Source organism: Nansenia antarctica (genome assembly GCF_963989245.1).
Source record: "Nansenia antarctica genome assembly, chromosome: 12".
NCBI lineage: Eukaryota > Metazoa > Chordata > Actinopteri > Argentiniformes > Microstomatidae > Nansenia > Nansenia antarctica.
The window spans coordinates 15,916,103-15,934,617 of record NC_137682.1 but is presented as its reverse complement, the minus strand read 5'-3'; the positions used below and the strand labels follow the sequence as shown (position 1 = coordinate 15,934,617).

At 42.9% G+C, this 18,515-nt stretch overlaps 2 protein-coding genes across 2 annotated transcripts; one reads left to right on the top strand and one right to left on the bottom strand.

The window, feature by feature from the left end:
* Nucleotides 1-4,221: 4,221 nt before the first annotated feature.
* Nucleotides 4,222-9,381, bottom strand: zdhhc21 (zDHHC palmitoyltransferase 21; the record flags this gene model as incomplete). Its single annotated transcript, XM_080543380.1, has 7 exons — nucleotides 4,222-4,360; nucleotides 4,511-4,554; nucleotides 7,430-7,546; nucleotides 7,778-7,916; nucleotides 8,545-8,656; nucleotides 8,824-8,922; nucleotides 9,228-9,381. The coding sequence occupies 7 exons, from the start codon at nucleotides 9,379-9,381 to the stop codon at nucleotides 4,222-4,224; spliced, it is 804 nt and encodes a 267-aa protein (XP_080399506.1).
* Nucleotides 9,382-11,152: 1,771 nt separating this feature from the next.
* On the top strand, nucleotides 11,153-17,992 carry plaa (phospholipase A2-activating protein). Its single transcript, XM_080542743.1, has 14 exons — nucleotides 11,153-11,390; nucleotides 12,251-12,444; nucleotides 12,553-12,653; nucleotides 12,804-12,924; nucleotides 13,216-13,383; nucleotides 13,594-13,729; nucleotides 13,919-14,088; nucleotides 14,246-14,397; nucleotides 15,166-15,385; nucleotides 15,601-15,666; nucleotides 15,750-15,821; nucleotides 15,968-16,075; nucleotides 16,423-16,590; nucleotides 17,260-17,992. Exons 1-14 carry the CDS (start codon nucleotides 11,239-11,241, stop codon nucleotides 17,826-17,828), a joined length of 2,397 nt encoding a protein of 798 aa, XP_080398869.1. The 5' UTR covers nucleotides 11,153-11,238; the 3' UTR covers nucleotides 17,829-17,992.
* The last annotated feature ends 523 nt before the right edge of the window (nucleotides 17,993-18,515 follow it).

Here is an 18,515-nt window from a genome sequence, read left to right as displayed (position 1 = left end):
GGCTGTGTCAGCATTGAAGAAAAAAAGCACACCAGTCAGTCTGAGGGCAGTGTGTGTGTGTGTGTGTGTCTCTCCGTCTGTGTGTGTGTGTGTGTGTGTGTGTGTGTGTGTGTGTGTGTGTGTGTGTGTGTGTGTGTGTGTGTGTGTGTGTGTGTGGGCGTGCGTGCGAGTGTATGTGGAACACGTGCCACACATGTTGCCAGTACAGATTGTCTGGAAGATGACAATTGTGGTGTAAATTAAATTCACGGATCATGATGACCACATTACACGCTTCATTGAAACCTGAGGTCAGGACAATGAAGGAAAGATAGAGAATTCTACACACATATGGTTTAGTTCTTTCACTAAGAGGCTATACTGTGTCATAGAAACACAGACTAAGACCGAGGCTATATGATGACGAAACGCAATTTCAGAGCCCATCTGATCTCTAACCACACAAGCGTGTTCGCACCGTTGCGCAAAATAATCTCTGGCCACATGGAACCGTGTATTCAGGTACACTGGGCATGCGCGTGCTGGTAGACCCAGGAAATTATTGAAGTATAATTGAAACAGTACTGTAAAAGAATAGAAATTCATTCATTTTAATGTCACCTCCCACAGTGAAGTGCAAATTATCATAGACTGTATCATTTAAAATAAATTACAGAGATTTCTGGGTGGTTTTGGTGATTTGTAAAAAAAATACATTTAAAATACTTATTATAATAATAATTCTATCAATAATTCAATCAAATTACATGCATTGCATGTACTATGTATGGCCTATATATATATATATAGTTATAGTTGTTATATCATATCTACATGCATGTTGTGGTAATAAACCATAATCTCAATTGATTATAATCTAAGGTTATGATCTCAATCAGCTTTTCCAGGTAAAAAGAAATGCTACTTACAGGATGAAATTAATTAATTAAATGTTGTAAAATGACCTTCGACCTACCACACTGGAATCACCAACAGGGGTTAATGCTCAATCTGCTCTCCTTAACTGCCCCAGCCTCTACCTTTCATTAGGACAGCCCTCTCTCTTAGTACCATGAATTGTTCTTTATTCCCCCCTCTAAAGTCTCCTTTCTACCGTCGCAGGAGCAGGCATATCAGGCTTGCCAGGGGAGAAGGAGTGCATAAAAGCCTCTTTGTTAGATCTGACTGGAGATACATTGTGTAAAACAGTGCCTGACCAAGATGAAAGGTCTCCTTTTCAGCCAAGTTACGGTAATCCTTCCTCAGAGTATCCCATTAATGTCCACGTAACAAAAAGATGTCTGCTTGTCAGACTTCCCATCAATCAGAAGATCTAGATCCTGAGATATAATAGCCCAGTTAACCCATAATTAGATTTTTTTTAAAGGTATCACTGTCAAGATATTGTGTCAAGATATTGCACTATAGGAATCTCTGACAAGAATGTCATAATTGTGTTATGATCTGTCTCTCATTTATAGACAAGTGTATAGATTCTGAGTCTGCAAGAGCTTTTTCAATCTGATAGGAGCTGGTTCCTAGGTGGTTGCCTGCAAAAAAATGCAGGGCAAATGTTCACTCAAGCCCATGGCGAAAGTGCTCTCGAGGGAAATAGGCTTGAGTCTTACATTTCTCACATCCCCTAGCCTTAGGACAGGAAGAATGAAAAGAAAAACTGTAAGATTTCAAATGCAATAATTTATTTAAAAATGAATCTCTCAATATCTTTATTGCTATGATCTCAAATAATAAAAAAATAAAGAAAATAAAAAAAACAATAATATCACAATGATAACCCATGAAAAACTTGTATTGAGTTTGGGACCTTTATAAGGCCCACATGAATACATAAATAATCTATACTCACACTGTATAAAGTGGTTTAAAATAGTTCCTCACTGAATTGGCAGAAGATGCCATTTGAAGAAATCATGGTAAATGGAAGAACATCATGCAATGAAGATAGCATATACAGTAGTTGATCATATTAAGCACGCAAAGTCCTGGAAAAGACTTATTGTTTAATAAATATGGATAACTAAAAGAAACATCCAATATACAGTATTTGCATTCCATTCATTTTCCCTGGTCCCATTTTAAAATAATAAACCCCTATACCCCATACAAAGTTGCATCCCAAATAATTTATACACAATTCATACAATATAAAGGGTCATATAACAGGCCCTTCATATCTGGTGCTTTGCAAAATCCATAACCTTTTTTACACCCTTTATAAAGCGTGGCATTTGCTTATGAATGATTTCTGAAGCACCTATGCAGGCCTTAAAAATGTTTCTAATAACAGCTTCATGAAACCAGCCAGAAACGGTTATAGTTATCAGTTGTAAGAGGGACCCATTCCTCTGATGCTATACAAGGAAGATCCCATGAGAAACTGGCGCATGAGTATGTATTTATAGTCTATATTTATATCAAGTACAAAACATATTAACAAATCAACCTGGTAATTCAAATATACAGACCTGTTTCCCTGCCCCCTCCAAAATGTCAGTGTGCACAACCAATCAAGTGATGGAAATAAAAGAAGCTGGAAAGTACAAGAGACAACTAGCAGCAGTTGTCAAAAGAATCAACATTTCAATTAAATCAACAGCAATCTGTGTATAACTCACATATGTCTTTTCTTTAAAATTTCACAAGTCTACATTCAAGTCATCAGGAAAGAAAACAGCAATTATATGATCAGGAAACATCATATTACATATAAAAAAACGTCAAAACTAGTGTACATAAAATGTATCAGTGCATACAGCAAAAAAACAGAAGATATGCATAAATATATATGTGTTTTTAAGTATGGCATGACACATTTCACTCCCTCGTGTTGACCGACTATAATGGCATCATATCAGTACATCTTTGGTTAGTGAGATAATAGTGGTGAACGGCACAGACAGACAACATCTTCTAGACAGGCACTTAAAACTACCACAGAAATGAACAATATTCCAATATGTGAAACCTGGAAAGTAGACTTAATCTTAACAGATGGAGTCGCATCTTTTTGCATATGTTTGGTGTATCGTACCTGGGCACAATCAAGCAAACATGTTGTTAGAATGGAAGAGCATGGTTATTTTAGAAATGATCCATATTTTAACCATGGACATCTACAAAAGCACAGCACCTCTGCTGACATTACCACTGTGAATAGATAATAAACCAAGGTCATGACAACTGAGCAGATTATGTGTCTCTATAGGTAGTATCTATCTACATATATCATAAGGTACAGTATTGTGTCCATATAACTATAATTCATATAACTATCATATCCATGTAAGTGCATTTCAACAAAAGGTTAAAAACTGTATCAGTGCAACTGAATTGAGATGGCTAAGATAATCAGCCAACAACTTTGACAACAGAAGTAATATATGAACCCTATGTCATAAAGCTTCATAATGCTGTCATAAGACTGACATAACAGATATCATTAGGAGTAATACATGTTTATGATAAATTGCTCAAATCTGCCATACATCTGTCAGGATGATACACTAAAACCTTGTAAGACGACATATCTTCATCACACAGGACAAATTACATCAAGCAAATCTACATATGTACCGTATGTAGTCATTATGACACTATTCAAGTTAAGTGTAAAACATTTGTTGAAAATAAATAACATGTGATGTAATGTAAGTGATGTAAAAGAACCATTTGAAACGTGGATTACATAATATGATCATTATGGTAAGGAATGCAGATTACAATTACCCTCTAGCAAATAACACATTCAGAAGACAAACTAGAAATGATATTTGGATCCTGTAACAACAGTTAAACCTACTGGAAAACAACAGCAAAGACACTGTTGATGTATGACACATGAATGGACGAAACAAGTCAACAGGAAAAAAAGGCACCAATAATTGACCAATGTAGCCAGTCTATTGGGTACTTAAGTCAGCCTCGAGTCTGTTATGTTGGGATTGGTGCGAGAGGGGTTCTGGCCCTGGGGTCACACTGGGAAAGTATATCCCTGACTCTCATGGAAGTGTGTGACCAGTTCTGGCACTGTCACTGTAGAGAAAGGCAAAGAAGTGGTGTGAATCCATTGGCCAGCCGAGACCGCCACCCGGCTCACATGGCACCAGAGAGGGAGGAGAGGGCAGGTGGGAAGGGGGGGGTTAAAGCGTGCACAGTGTTACCTCTCTCAAAGACGGCAGGCCTACGGTCTGGACAGCAGTGGGGCAGAACTCCTGGGTTCATCTAAACATGAGTGCGAAAGTGGGTATGTTGGGTAAGATGCAGAGGCTGCCTGCTCCTTAAAGGGACGAACCACAGGATCTTCCAGCTCGTGCCAAACACCTCGGCCAGAGCCCATTGCCAGGACTTCTTGGACCCACCACTGTGAAAAAAGAAAGTGATGGAAATTACAGACAAACCAGTACCATCTAGATCGGTTTCTTTTTTTTCAGTTTCACTCATTATTACTACACAATCTTTAATGACATTTTGACATGAGCTAAAGAGTAAATGTCTACTTGATGTTACTCACATTTCACTGGCGAAATAGGCCATTTTCTCAATGGTGGTGGTGTCCTGTTAATAAGGCATACAAGAATGAAACCCATTAAACATCCTCAGAACAAATGTGACAGCAGCTGGTGACACCGGGAACAAGTCACCAACCAATCAAAATGTTCAGACTTTTATTCTGAAAAATGTAAATAAATGTCAACGTTGTTGAAAATCAATGACACACTCGCTAGTCAAGCTAAAACATTGCAATGCAATGGATTCGGTGAGTAATCCCCACTTCCAAATCCATTGCAATGTTTTAGCTTGACTAGCCTGAAATATTGGCCCTGATCCTGTTTAAAAAAGAGTCGTTGAATGGAAGAGAATGGAAAAGAGCAACACCACTGCAGTTGAAAACAACAATCTCATCCTCCCGTAACCTTCCCACGCTGGCTGCAGTGACAGACAGCTGCCATGAATTAATAAGATGTGTACGTGGTAAATCCCTTCAGTGAGGAAGTGTTACCGAGCCTTGAGTCCGTGTTTGTATCTGGTTTTGTCTGCACTTCTTTACTGAAGTAAAGATCCTTTTGTTTGGTACCGCTACCTACTTATCGGCCTCCCTTTATCTGCACCGTACGTGGGTCCACTTATTATGTTGTATATATCATGTTGTATGCATCATGTTTTCGCCAAATGTTAACATCTTGTTGTCATGTTCATGTATTGCTGCCAGGTCATTGCTCATAGTGGATAACAATGATAAACAGTCAAACAATCAAAGCAAATGCCAAATCTGTTACTAAAAACTTAACAGTGAACATTGAAGTTGCAGGCCTAACGACACCGCCACGCCCCAATCGTTTAATGGCATGTACTAAAGGGCTGTGTGAGGTTAGATTAGATTAGATTCAACTTTATTGTCATTGCAGAGTACAAGTACCAGACAACGAAACGCAGTGATGCAGTTATGGGAATGACACCTATTTTTCAAGATATAGTTGTGGAATATAGGCTTAGAAATCCAGGTAAGATAGCTTACACTGCTGGACTCCCATCTAAACCGTTAAGGCACCTTAGTGCTGTTGCCGTTCTTTAGGTCAATCCTAGTCAATCCCCTCACTATAAGGTTAATGGGTCCGGCTTACCTTATCTTATCAACCAAGCACACTGAGTTGGCTGAGTTTATACACAAACAAACACACACAGGCACGCACACATACAGTGAGGGAAATAAGTAATCAACACATCAACAACTGTCATTTGTCACCAAGCTTTCCTGCAAGAAACATCTCATGATGGGTAGAGACAAATATCTTTCCCAAGACCTTCGCAACAAGATTGATGAGCAGCATAGTAATGGTACTGGTTACAGACGGATTTCTCAACTCCTAAATGTTCCTATAAGCACCATTGGAGCCATTATCCGCAAGTGGAAGGAACATCACTTGACCATCAAACGGCCACGCACAGGAGCACCTCGCCAGATTTCTGATAGGCAGTCACAAAGTTAGTCAGAAGAGGAGCCCAAGAGCCAAGGACCACTCGAGCAGAGCTCCAGAAAGACCTGGAAGCAGCGGGTTGTCACAAAGAAAACAAAGAAACTTTCAACTGATGTAGCTTAGTATCAGATTTCGTAGCAGAAGTATAGATGTTTGCTCAGACAAACTAAAGGGAGAGTAGCCGCGAGGCTTCTACTCCGCCATCTTGTTCACGTCACGTCACGTCAAGTTACAAATCCGCACCTGGAAATTCTTGAGAACAATCTGTCGCCATCCACCAGGATGAGAATGAGACACAAGTGGATCTTCCAGCAGGACAACGATTCAAAACATCTGCAAAGGAGACTCTCAATTGGTTCAAGAGGAGGAAAATAAAGGTGTTGGACTGGCCTAGTTAATCTCCAGACTTAAATCCAATAGAACATTTGTGAAAGGAACTGAAGATCAAGATTCACCAGCGGGTCCCCCGGAATCTTCAAGATTTAAAGACTGTCTGTATTGAAGAACTTTATGGATTGGAGTATTACAATTTCTTTAGCTGTGTGGATTTATTGAGTTAATACCAATGTCTGGTCTAACTGGTCTACATACAGTATGTTGAATAAAAAAAACGTCGATGTGTTGAATACTTATTTCCCTCACTGTACTACTATAGAGCAAAACAACATTGCTCATATAGTTGTAAATATAAATGTTGACTTCGTGTGGAAATGTACTGTATATATAGATCGGCCCAGAAGATCATCGGCGCCCCCCTCCCCTCTCTGGAAGAGCTGTACAACACACGCTGCCTCAGGAAGGCCTCCAAGATCTCCAGAGACCCATCCCACCCTGGGAACGAACACTTTGTTCGGCTGCCCTCGGGCAGGCGGTTCAGGGCCATGTCCGCAAGGACAAATAGACTGAAGCTCAGCTTCTACCCTAGGGCCATTCAGGCCCTGAACACAGCAAAGACCTAGGTTCTAGGCCCTGGACAATCTAGACAATTTGATGGCAGCTACTAGATTGTAATCAAGTGCAATACTGAAACACAACTGTGAACATTTCAAACCTGCAAACTGCGACACTTTAAATGAATGTGCAATAATACTATGTGCAATATGACAACCCTCGTGCACATAAGGTTCAGAGATAGGAAATGTTAGGATATTTATAGCATAGCATAGAGTACAGCACAGTGTTTTATTTGTATAGTATAGTATAGTGGATAGTGTATATAGCCTTTATTTATGTAAACCAGCTCTTTTCCCTTCTTGTTTTTAGTATTTTTTTCCTAGCACCAGGGGAGCCCCCCCTCCCAAATGTCGTTGTATGGTACCTGTACTATATTAATGACAATAAAGACCATTCATTCATTCATTCATTCTTTGTTTATTCATGGTAAACCATTCTACTTCACATCGGTATGCGTCTATTCTACACAGCCACTAGGTGGCGCAGTGCATTCTACTCACGGAGAGGATGCCAGTGATCTGAGTGTAGAAGAGGCTGCTCATGCCTCCGAACATCACCAGACCCATGATGGTGGACACTCTGAGCAGGGCAAGCTCATGGCGCGCCGTAAACTCTTCCTATGAGAGAGAGGAACAGAAGCAGAGGCTACACGTAACCCCCCACCAAAACCATCATGGATCTATACCATATAGCCCCGCCACCACCACCCCTTACACACCTAACATCCCTCAGCCTTGTTTCTAGTCCATCACATTTATTGGCAATGTTACTTTACGGGTGATCGGCTAGATTACTATTCAACCCACTTAGGTATCAAGATAGGCATAACTTTTCAATCTAGACTTTACCTGGTTCATTGTAGTCAAGGGCTTGAAGTAGTAGTACTGGCAGAAGTCCAGCGCCAGAGTGAGCAAACTGAGGACCTGAGTGTAAAAACAGAGCTGCAAGAAGAGCCAGTGGTTGTCCTCCCCGACACAATTATTGATCCTATGAGGTGATAAGAGTAAGAAATATAGAACTCATTATGCATACGCATATTGTCTGTTGACAATGATCACACAGTCACACTGCTTTCCAAAAATAATTTTAAAAAGATACAGCGTGTGAGAATCAAAGGAATGCATTTTGAAATATGTTTTGGAGCTTTAGCAGCTGATGCAGAGGAGGCGTAGTTGAGGAGGAGTGAGCGATAAGGTTTTAGGTCATCAAATAATAAAAAAGAAAAGAAAAAGGAAAAAAGAGGCAATTCTTCCTTCTTCTAGCATCGTGACCCCTGGTCCTAGCATAGATTTGTTTTTCTTATGCTAACTGATGATGTATGGATGATTCACTTACTTCAGACAAATGTACTTGTTGTAATTGTAAGTCGTTTTGGATAAAGGCGTCTGCTAAATGTCTAAAAATGTAGAATAACATAGCATTTGGGCTCTGCTAAACTTCTTTTCATGTTCAGTGAAGTTTTGTAAAGATAAACTAAATAACAGTGTGTGGTATTTTCCTTTTCTACAGAGTCATTTTGACCTCCAGTGCAGTGCAGCATTGACATTCTCTTTCACAGCATTAGCTTTCCTGTTTGACATTATTGGCTTGGGGAATGACGTAGGCGTAGCCTCACCAGGGGCAGTGGTGGTCCATCCTGCGTACACAGTGGCCGCAGCGACTGCAATGGTGTGACCTTTTAGGTCTCATCAAGTTGCACTTGTTACACAATTCCCATTGCTCTCGCTCTGAAACAAGGATAAAAAACCACCAAATTACGGTCTGGCATTAAATCCAATGTACCAAGCAATTACAATGACACAGGTAGAGTTGAATGACAGACGACTCTGCGTGGGAATTCCATCAGGGTGTACTGTAGGTAGGGAGAGTGCTGGTGGAGCGATGATCCTGTTACCTGAGTGAGGAATGTGGGGGTCTGGAGGGAGTCGTCCAGGGTCTGCTGTGGAAGCTCTGAACAGGGCTGCCATGCAGAGGGCTGAGGCTATGTAGTAACCTAGGGAGAGGAGACAACGTTGGTGGATGTGTTACGGTACATGTGGGAATACGGTACATGTGGGAAAACTAGGGTTAGGGTTAGGTGCTAGGGTGCTACGGTTAAGGTTAGGGTTAGGGTTAGGGGTAGGGTTAGGGTTAGGATTAGGGTTAGGGGTAGGGTTAGACATGCCAGCATGTACCAAGTCAACATAGCACCTAACCCTAATCCTAGTTTTCCCACATGTACCGTAACAGATGCATGCCATCTCTAGTAGGCCTAGATCCTGAGGTCCACAGTTCAAGCCGAGAGAGGGTACTACTCACAGGCGACCACGGCCAAGGGGATATGTCCTTCATTGAAGTGAGGCATCAGCACCAGCATGGGGATGAAGACAGTGTTGTAGAGCCAGACGCCGAACACCATACTGACGCAGAACCAGCCCATGGGGTCCACCACGAAGTGCAGCCGAAGCTTCATGGCTCCTCCTGTGAAATGAATGTAGACGGACAGCTTTTTATCAGGGCGTTACATCAGCTATGGCGATCGCCCTGCACTAATCTCACACATACGAGAACACGAAAACACACAAAAAACAACACAAAAAACACATAAACACACAATCAAATACATACACTCAGTCAGAACCCCCCTCTCCCCATCTCTCAATGACCACAACAAAGTCAATTCATCCAACTTCAGAAATTAAAGAACAAGTCATAACCCATAGCCTATATTCTAAGAAAATAACCATATAACAAATCAAATGTTATGGGTGGTACTAAAGTTTTAAATTAGAATACACAATATAACTATTGCTCATAGCCCTGCGCTAACGTTGATGTAATGTAGGATAAAGGATCTGTAGAACATGTGTCGGACTTCAATAACTGCAGCTGACTACTGTAACCTAGGCTACATCTGAGTGACTGATATGCTAAACTCTGAAACTAAAATAGCCTAAAATGAGTGAAACTCACTGTGACAATGACAACCCCACAATACAGGTGTGTTGCAAATGATTGAAAGCAAGTAAACAATCTGTAATCGTTCCTACGCCTTAGATACACACACAACGTGTACAGTTACAGCACAATGGAATTATGGACAAATATCAAATATGGAAGAGAGATATTGCCTTGATCAATAAATGTTGCTCGAGTCACAACACCCAACGATTCACTCAGGTGCAAAGGAACTTTTCAGCATTCCATGTTCTCCCAGTGTGTCTAAATCATATGACTCTCTGAGGTATGACTGGAGGCGTGTTCATGCAGTGTTTAAGTCCACAGCACTGGAGGTCCACACCCCTTTATTAACCACATCCCATAATGGCCATAGCCTAGAAATAGAAATAGCCTAACCACCAGTCAGTATTGATGCTTAGCCTATGACGAATAATTGTAGGGCCCAGTCGTAGGTAGTATCCTGACATATTATATTTCCATATCTATCAAGTTAGTACTATTAATTACGTTTCTATAAGCTACTATAATAATAATAATAATAATAATAATAATAATAATAATATGATCATGATGATGTGATGACACACAGTAGGCTTGGCTTCCTCCTTAGAAACTGAACTTTCAACGTTAAGCCTGGTAAAGCCCAACGTAACACACAATCAACGTAATACACAGTACATCCACCGATCAATGTGCGAATTATTCATTTCTAATAGAAGATCGTACCCACTTGTGATCGCTCTCTTTTCCAGGGCGCAGGTTCTTCCGTGACGGTCGCCTGCGTCCCTTCTGCTGCGGAGGCAGGCAGGCAGCACCTGTCTGTTTGTGATACTGTTGTAGTGCTGCCACCTGCTGGTGGACACGAGATAACCTTTACACTGGCCGGGAATTATTTGTCAAATGTATTTATTTATTCAGGGAAATAAATTCATTTTTTTAACCATTATGTGTTGTATTAATTAGTGAAGGGACACAATATAAATATAAGAGATAAAAATTGTGTCAAAATGGTGATACTGTTGTAGTGCTGCCACCTGCTGGCCATACACGAGATAACCTTTACACTGGCCGGGAATTATTTGTCAAATGTATGTATTTATTCAGGAAAATTAATTCCTTTTTAACCATTATGTGTTATATTAATTAGTGAAGGGACACAATATAAATATAAGCGATAATAATAAAAAAAAGGATATCTGTGTAAAGAAAGATTGTCCCGTCATGCAATGTTTATAAAGGTCATGTTTTTAACTACTTCCGCCATTGCTTCGCCGCAAGGAATGTAGCCGGTTCGATAGATTTTTGTTGCCAAGGAACAAGGCTTCAGAGCGCAAACGTTATTGTAAAAACCGTGTAAATTAAGGCGAAAATGGCATCACCGACTAACTCATATAAGCTCAGCTGTTCAATACCTGGCCACGAAATGGACGTAAGAGGTCTTTCCACGGCTGTTTTCCCCGACGGAGCCTTTGTGTCCGTGTCTAGAGACAGAACCGGAAGAGTCTGGGTGCCCAACTCCAGGTAGCGTTGTGCTAAGCTAACTGTCAGCTAACCAGCTAACCACAGATAAACAACCGTGTCAAACCCCCACAGTCATGTAGATATGTCACTGTTTGAACATCAGACATCTACAACAGTCATTTCACGGCGATATGTTGTTCGTCAGACCCATCAGGCTTGCGAGCTTAGCCATTTAAAGCTCTTAGCTTAGCTAAATTAGCTTGGTCATTCACTCTAACTAGTGTGGGCAAGTCCCCACTTTACACTTTACAGGTCACTTGTGTTCCCCCCCCCACTCAGCAAATGTGTATCACTGTAAATATCATATATGGTACAATCTGTCTAGATATGAAAATTATGAAATGATGTTCCCAAGATCATGTTTTTCCTAGCAGCAACTAGCTGATTCTCACTGGGGTTGTTTCTTCCTTGTAGAGAGTTGAAAGTGAAAAACAGTCAACAGAGGAGATGTTGTTCCCTGTGGTGGATTTCGCCGGGTGCTTTGAGTAATCGTGACGTTAGAATTATAAGGTTCTATCTCCATTTTTTGACAAAATTGAGTTTTTTACATAATCTGATCCATTAGGTGTTTATTAATGCCTGTGTGGTGTTATTTTTAAAATGTTGACATTTTTGAGTTAGTAATTCATAAAATACAAAGGTTCCATCTCACAAAACATAATGGAATGTAAAAACTTTGACGCTCAATATCTCTGAACTACCCTAAACGGAGATAGAACCTTATCATTCTAAACGGAGATAGAACCTTATCATTCTAAGCTCACGACTTGTCTGTCATTCTGCTAAACGAGTGATGTCGAAGACTCTTCTTATGATGATGGCTCATTTATTTTCTGTTTCTTCTCCTCTCCTTTTTACAGCCCAGACAATGGTTTCACAGAAATGCAATGTATGACAGGGCACTCAAACTTTGTATCCTGCGTGTGCATCATCGCACCCAGTGAGACGTATCCTAGAGGACTTGTAGCCACTGGTGGAAATGACCACAACATATGTGTGTTTTCACTGGACCAACCGCAACCCTTGTTCACTCTCACGGGCCACAAAAACACAGGTAATGTACCGACACTCAACAATACCAACTTGAGGACAGATCCACAACAAAGTTTAATAGAGATATGATTGTCTAACGTATTGATTACCTACTGTATCGTGTTCACAGTTTGCACTCTCTCCTCTGGGAAATTTGGAACACTATTGAGTGGCTCATGGGACACTACAGCAAAAGTCTGGCTCAATGAAAAATGCATGATGACCTTACAGGTAATGACAGAGTGACGGACACTTTATCTAGTTGGATTTTGATTTCACCCCCGTTTATTAGGATCATAGTGAGTGGGTGCTGCAATCTGCACTCAGGTTCCAACGACTATGAATTGAGTGACCACGGTTTGTGTTATCTTTGAATTGTAGGGTCACACTGCAGCAGTATGGGCTGTGGTCATTCTACCTGAACAAGGCCTTATGCTGTCTGGATCAGCAGATAAGACCATCAAGCTGTGGAAGGCGGGGCGCTGTGAGAAGACATATACTGGTGAGAGACTTGGGCCAGCTAAACCGCTAAAGAGGGTAATGCAACTCTGGTCCGCAAGTGCCGGATTGTATGCTATAAGAAGTTTTTGTTATTGCATGTAGGAGACTGACTAGAGTGGTTTACAGTCGGAGCAAATAGGAGAAAGCAAAATGACAAGTGGCATGTAACATGTTTTATTTCTGAAGATTCCGGGGGACCCGGTGAAATGATCTTCAGTTCCTTTCACAGATGTTCAATCTTTTTAAAGTGGCATGTAACATGTTTTTATTTCTGTGTAAATCTGTGTCACAGGTCACGAGGACTGTGTAAGGGGGCTTGCAGTGATCAGCGACTTGGAGTTCTTCTCCTGCAGCAACGACACTAGCATCAGGAGGTGGCTGGTGTCTGGCGAATGTGTGCAGGTCTACTACAGCCACACCAACTACATCTACAGCCTGGCTGTCTTCCCCAATGGCCAAGGTACAGGCAACCAGCATGCATTAGCACCCCTTCATTTTGTTTATTTTCAGTTAGTCAATTCTGATATGCTATTTCCATCTGCTATGCTGTTTGTCTAGATCTCTGCTGCTAATGGCAAACTCAATTTAGCCTTTATGGACTTTTCATCGATCCATCTCATGACTAATGCCTCTCAGTCCTAATCTCAGACTGTCGATGCTCTGTTGTAAGACTTTGTAAGCACAGGAGAGGACCGGACGTTGAGGATATGGAAGCAGGGCGAGTGTGCGCAGACCATCCGTTTCCCTGCCCAGTCAGTGTGGTGCTGCTGCATCCTGCCTAATGGAGATATAGCTGTGGGTGCCAGGTAACCAGACCCTATTCTCAATCGGTTTAAGTGACAGAAGATACAAATACTGCCTTCTCCGTGGTCCCCTCTTCCCCTATCCATGGCTTCACTCTCTCATGAGAGCTGATCCAACAGAGAGGTGAAGAGGAGGAAGGAGCCATATTGCTAATGCCTCCTTGCAAATGTCTGTGCCCATTCGCTCAACAGTGACGGTATTATCCGGGTGTTTACTGAGTCTGAGGACCGTATCGCCAGTGCCCAAGACCTACAGGCCTTTGAGGATGAGCTCTCCAAGACTACTATCGACCCCAAGACTGGAGACTTGGGAGACATCAAGATGGAGGATCTACCAGGAAGGGACCATCTCGATGAGCCAGGTAATTTATTTGATTGATTTTTATATAGGTTCCATTTGTAGAAAACAAATGTGGAGCAGACACAACACTGTTGGCTATAATATGACTGTTAGGGTTAATCAAAGGTCGGGCAGTTGTCACGGGCAGGCATGTGTTAGAAATGTCCGTGCACTCTTAGGGAATCGGGACGGACAGACTCGGCTCATCAAAGACGGAGACAAAGTGGAGGCGTACCAGTGGAGCGTGAGCGAGAGCCGCTGGATGAAGATCGGGGATGTGGTAGGAGGGTCTAACCAGCAGACCTCCAAGAGAGTGATGTATGAGGGGAAGGTGAGAGAGGCGTCCACCATTACGTTTTGTAACGGTACTGGTTTCAACACCACTGCCAAGCTGTTAGAATTCACATTAGTGAAAAAAATTAAATAAATACTCATATCTAATTCAAAACACATGGCAAGCAAAATCACACAAGGCATGGCAGGGAATATGGAATTGTCAGTTCACCGATTGAACAATTGAACAATGTCACGACCCAACAAGCTCTGCATGTCCATTAATCAATAATCAAACTCACTCGTTAACATACAGGGCCGAGGCCGGACACATAAGTATAGGTACACTCAGTTGGCAAGTTGACAGTACCAGGTATAGTGGTAAAGGGGAGAGGCATACCTTAATTCCTGGCATTCTCCGGTCATGTTCTCTCCTGGTTCAGGGATTAGCCCATTAGTTTAGTATATATATATACTAAGTATATATACAGACTTGATAACGTACAACAACAACAACACACATTAGGAAATACAAACCAGACAAGACCAGGGGTTAGACTCACAGTCCCGATTGAACAACGTTAACTGAGTAAAGCATCGCAGGGGTCTAGAACAGGCTGGTCTGTCTAGAAAACAGCCTCTTCCCCATTCTTCCCGTCACAGGTGGGTAATCGGCTCTTTTCATGATTCCCGCCAACAGGCAAGCTCCTCCCCCAATTACCCTGGGGAACCAATCACCATAACCCACTGAGCTTCCGTCCATCAGGGCCGTGACACTTGCGTCATCTCTAGTTGCATTTAATCGTGTCCCGAAAATCCCTTCCAGGAGTACGACTTTGTCTTCACCATCGACGTAAACGAGGGAGGGCCGTCCATGAAGCTGCCTTACAACGTGGCAGAGGACCCCTGGCTGACGGCACACAACTTCCTGCAGAAGAACGACATCAGCCCCATGTTCCTGGACCAGGTGGCCAACTTCATCATCGAGAACACCAAAGGACAAACGATCGGACCGGCCCAGGCCGGCACCGCTGACCCGTTCACTGGTAGGGAAAAATTCTGGCTATTTGCACTCATCTGAGCCCCCAGGCAGCCCATTGGGGTGAGACGGCAATTAGTTATTTTGATATGTATAGCCGTCGCGCCCTACTGCCGTGACATCACCTTGCATACTGCTTTTGGTGTCAATATTTTATCTTGGTGATGTATTGTGTGTCATACAGGGCTTGTCAGGCTTATAGTTTAACCTGGTTTGTTGTAGGTTCAGGTCGATACATCCCCGGGGCCTCTGATGGCAGGTCAGGTTTTGGTGCTGATCCATTTACAGGTAATAAATCCAGTTAATTTAGAGTTTAGTGTGTTTGGTGAGAGCGTGCATGCATGTATTGTATCACTATGGTGTTTCGTCAGGCTCTGGGCGGTACATCCCAGGATCAGGGACAGCAACAGGAGCTCCTGTGGGTGTAGCAGATCCCTTCACAGGTAAGAGTCACCATACTATGTATCTATGCCCAGGGCTCGTTTCAAGTGAATCCACAGTACAAGGAAAGTCGCCTGCACATTAAGACAAATAAGAGTCCAATCTTTGTTTTGACTAAGAGGTAACACTTCCCCCTCGCTCTCCTCAGGCGGAGGTGCCTACTCCTCAGCTGCCCTCAAACAGTCCACCAAAAACATCTACTTCCCCAAGACAGACGGAGTCAGCTTCGAGCAGGCCAATGCCACACAAATACTTGGTGAGCACCATTGCTGCATGTGAAACACTGTGTCACAACAACGTCTGGCGGCGATTTAATTTGAACGGCGATTCACGCCTTTATGAACTAGGTGTTAGTAAGTTATCTGACTTAAGTAAAAGGTAAACAAATTACACTTAGATTTACAATTACAGATTACAGGGACGGTCTCCCTGAAGTAACTTAGGGCTAAGTGCCTTACTCAAGGGCACGCTAGTGGGGGTGTTCCAAGGTGGGATTTGAACTCATGACCTTCTGATCACCAGTCCAACTCACTATCCACTACACTACAACTATCCCATATAACCAGAACTGTCTAACTATATCTTTATCCCTCGCACCACCAGCCAAGCTGAAGGAGCTGAACAACGGAGCCCCACAAGAACACAAGCTCCCGGAGGAGGTGCTGGAGAGCCTGGAGAAGCTGCTAGCGTGTGTCTGTGACCCCGGCACCTCAGAACAGCCCACCACTGACCAGATCACACTCCTGTGGAAGATGTCTCACTGGCCAGAAGGTACCACACACACACGGCATCTAAACTGCGTCTTTGTCTGTCACCTGCACACATTCGCCAGTCACCAGCCACCTCCTGATGCTAGTGTCATTGCTGCAAGAGAAGAACTCCCAAGTCGCTGATCACTGCAAGCCCCCTCACACAGTCCTCGTGACCACACGTTTACACGGAAATAAAACATGTTACATGCTACTTGACACTTAGCCTGTCATTGTAAGGATCGTTACCCATGTAACTTTCATGATTGTCCTATGGGTATTTCAAGCATGTGGAATCAAAATAACAGATAACTGTGTTCAAAAACAGAGATGTATTTGATCCGTTAAGATCAAATACCAGCTCTGTGGCCTTGCGGCCTTGAGTGTCCGCCTTGAGATTGGGAGGTTGTGATTTCGATCCCAGGCCGAGTCATACCAAAGACTATAAAAATGGTACCCGATGCCTCCCTGCTTGTCACTCAGCATTAAGGGTTGGATTGTGGGTAAGACCCTACGACATACCAGCGTCGTGTCCAGGGGGTGTACTTGTATATCAGGCCGCCTCACGCTACAGAAACAGGGGATAGGCTCCTGCCCCCTAAGGGCCATTAGCCTCGAGAGAACCATCGGTTCTCACGGCTACTTACTTTTCTTTTACCTCTGATCAACCTGTCTCTACCTTGTTCTCCAGACATAGTCTTCCCCATCCTGGACATCTTGAGGCTGGCAGTGCGCCACCCGCAGGTCAACGAGCGCCTTTGCGGTGACGAGGACGGCGTCCAGTTCTGCAACCACCTCCTGAGCCTGATGAAGCCCCAAGGCCGCCCGGCGAATCAGATGCTGGCCCTGCGGACTCTGAGTAACTGCTTCAGCGGCTGGCGCGGCCGAGCCCTCCTCCTCGCCCAGCGCGAGGCGGTGCTGGCCCACGCCGCCGACCTCTGCTCCGTCTGCAACAAGAACATCCACATCGCCCTGGCAACGCTGGTGCTCAACTACGCCGGCTGCCTGCACGGCCAACCAGACCTGGAGGCCAAGGCCCAGTGCCTGTCTGTGGCCAGCACGGCCCTGGAGTCTGTGCAGGACAAGGAGGGCGTGTTCAGGCTCCTGGTGGCCCTGGGGACCACGGTGTTCGCTGATCACACGGCCCAGGACCTGGCACGCTCTCTGGGGGTCACCTCCCAGATCGCCAAGTACACCTCTGTGTCTGACCCGCCCAAGGTTGGCGAGTGCTGCCAGCTGGTTTTAAAAGAACTGCAGTGATTGGTCAATGTTAATGATATACCCCCCTCAACACCTTCCCCTCCTATATTATTACTCCCTGTTCAGCTCAATCAATTTGTGGTGGAGACTTGACTGATTGCATGTGCTGCAATAAAATGAAATGTATAAATTAAACATTTAAGAAATGTTTGGTTTTCTTTATTATTGCTATTGCTGTGAATGATGGACATTTTAAAAAACAATAAATATATGAAGTCAAGAGGCTCTCAGACTGCAACTGATTTTGGCAAAACTCCCCTACAAGCAATGCAGTGTAGTTACAGAGTTGTACAATACATTTGTCATCTGGATCAACAGGTCCAACCAGGTGAGATGGTGGGAGTGATACTCTCTAATCTGTGTGATCCAGTACATTCAAAACCCAAGTCAAAACATGTAGCCAAATTTTCCAATTTATTTAGTTGATTACAACTATACTTTGAATTGAATTTGGGCTTATCTTATTTGAACTTTTAAATGTTTTCATTTTAATATTTTCTCATAATGTATAAATATGACATAACGCAGTTGTTTAAAAATTTTGGACATCGTATTTAACTGTGTGCATGTGTCTCACTGTATGGTGAGGTTATTTTTTATAACTTAAACATGGTCATCGTCACACAAATCAATTACACTTAACAAAACAAACAAAGACAAGACAGGTTTGTTTTCAGGTCACAACTC

Coding starts and splice junctions, on each gene's coding strand:
- plaa (XM_080542743.1), top strand. CDS start 11,239: ATGGCATCACCGACTAACTCATATAAGCTCAGCTGTTCAATACCTGGC. Junction 12,925..13,215: donor CTGTGAGAAGACATATACTG/GTGAGAGACTTG, acceptor TCTGTGTCACAG/GTCACGAGGACTGTGTAAGG. Junction 13,730..13,918: donor GATATAGCTGTGGGTGCCAG/GTAACCAGACCC, acceptor TTCGCTCAACAG/TGACGGTATTATCCGGGTGT.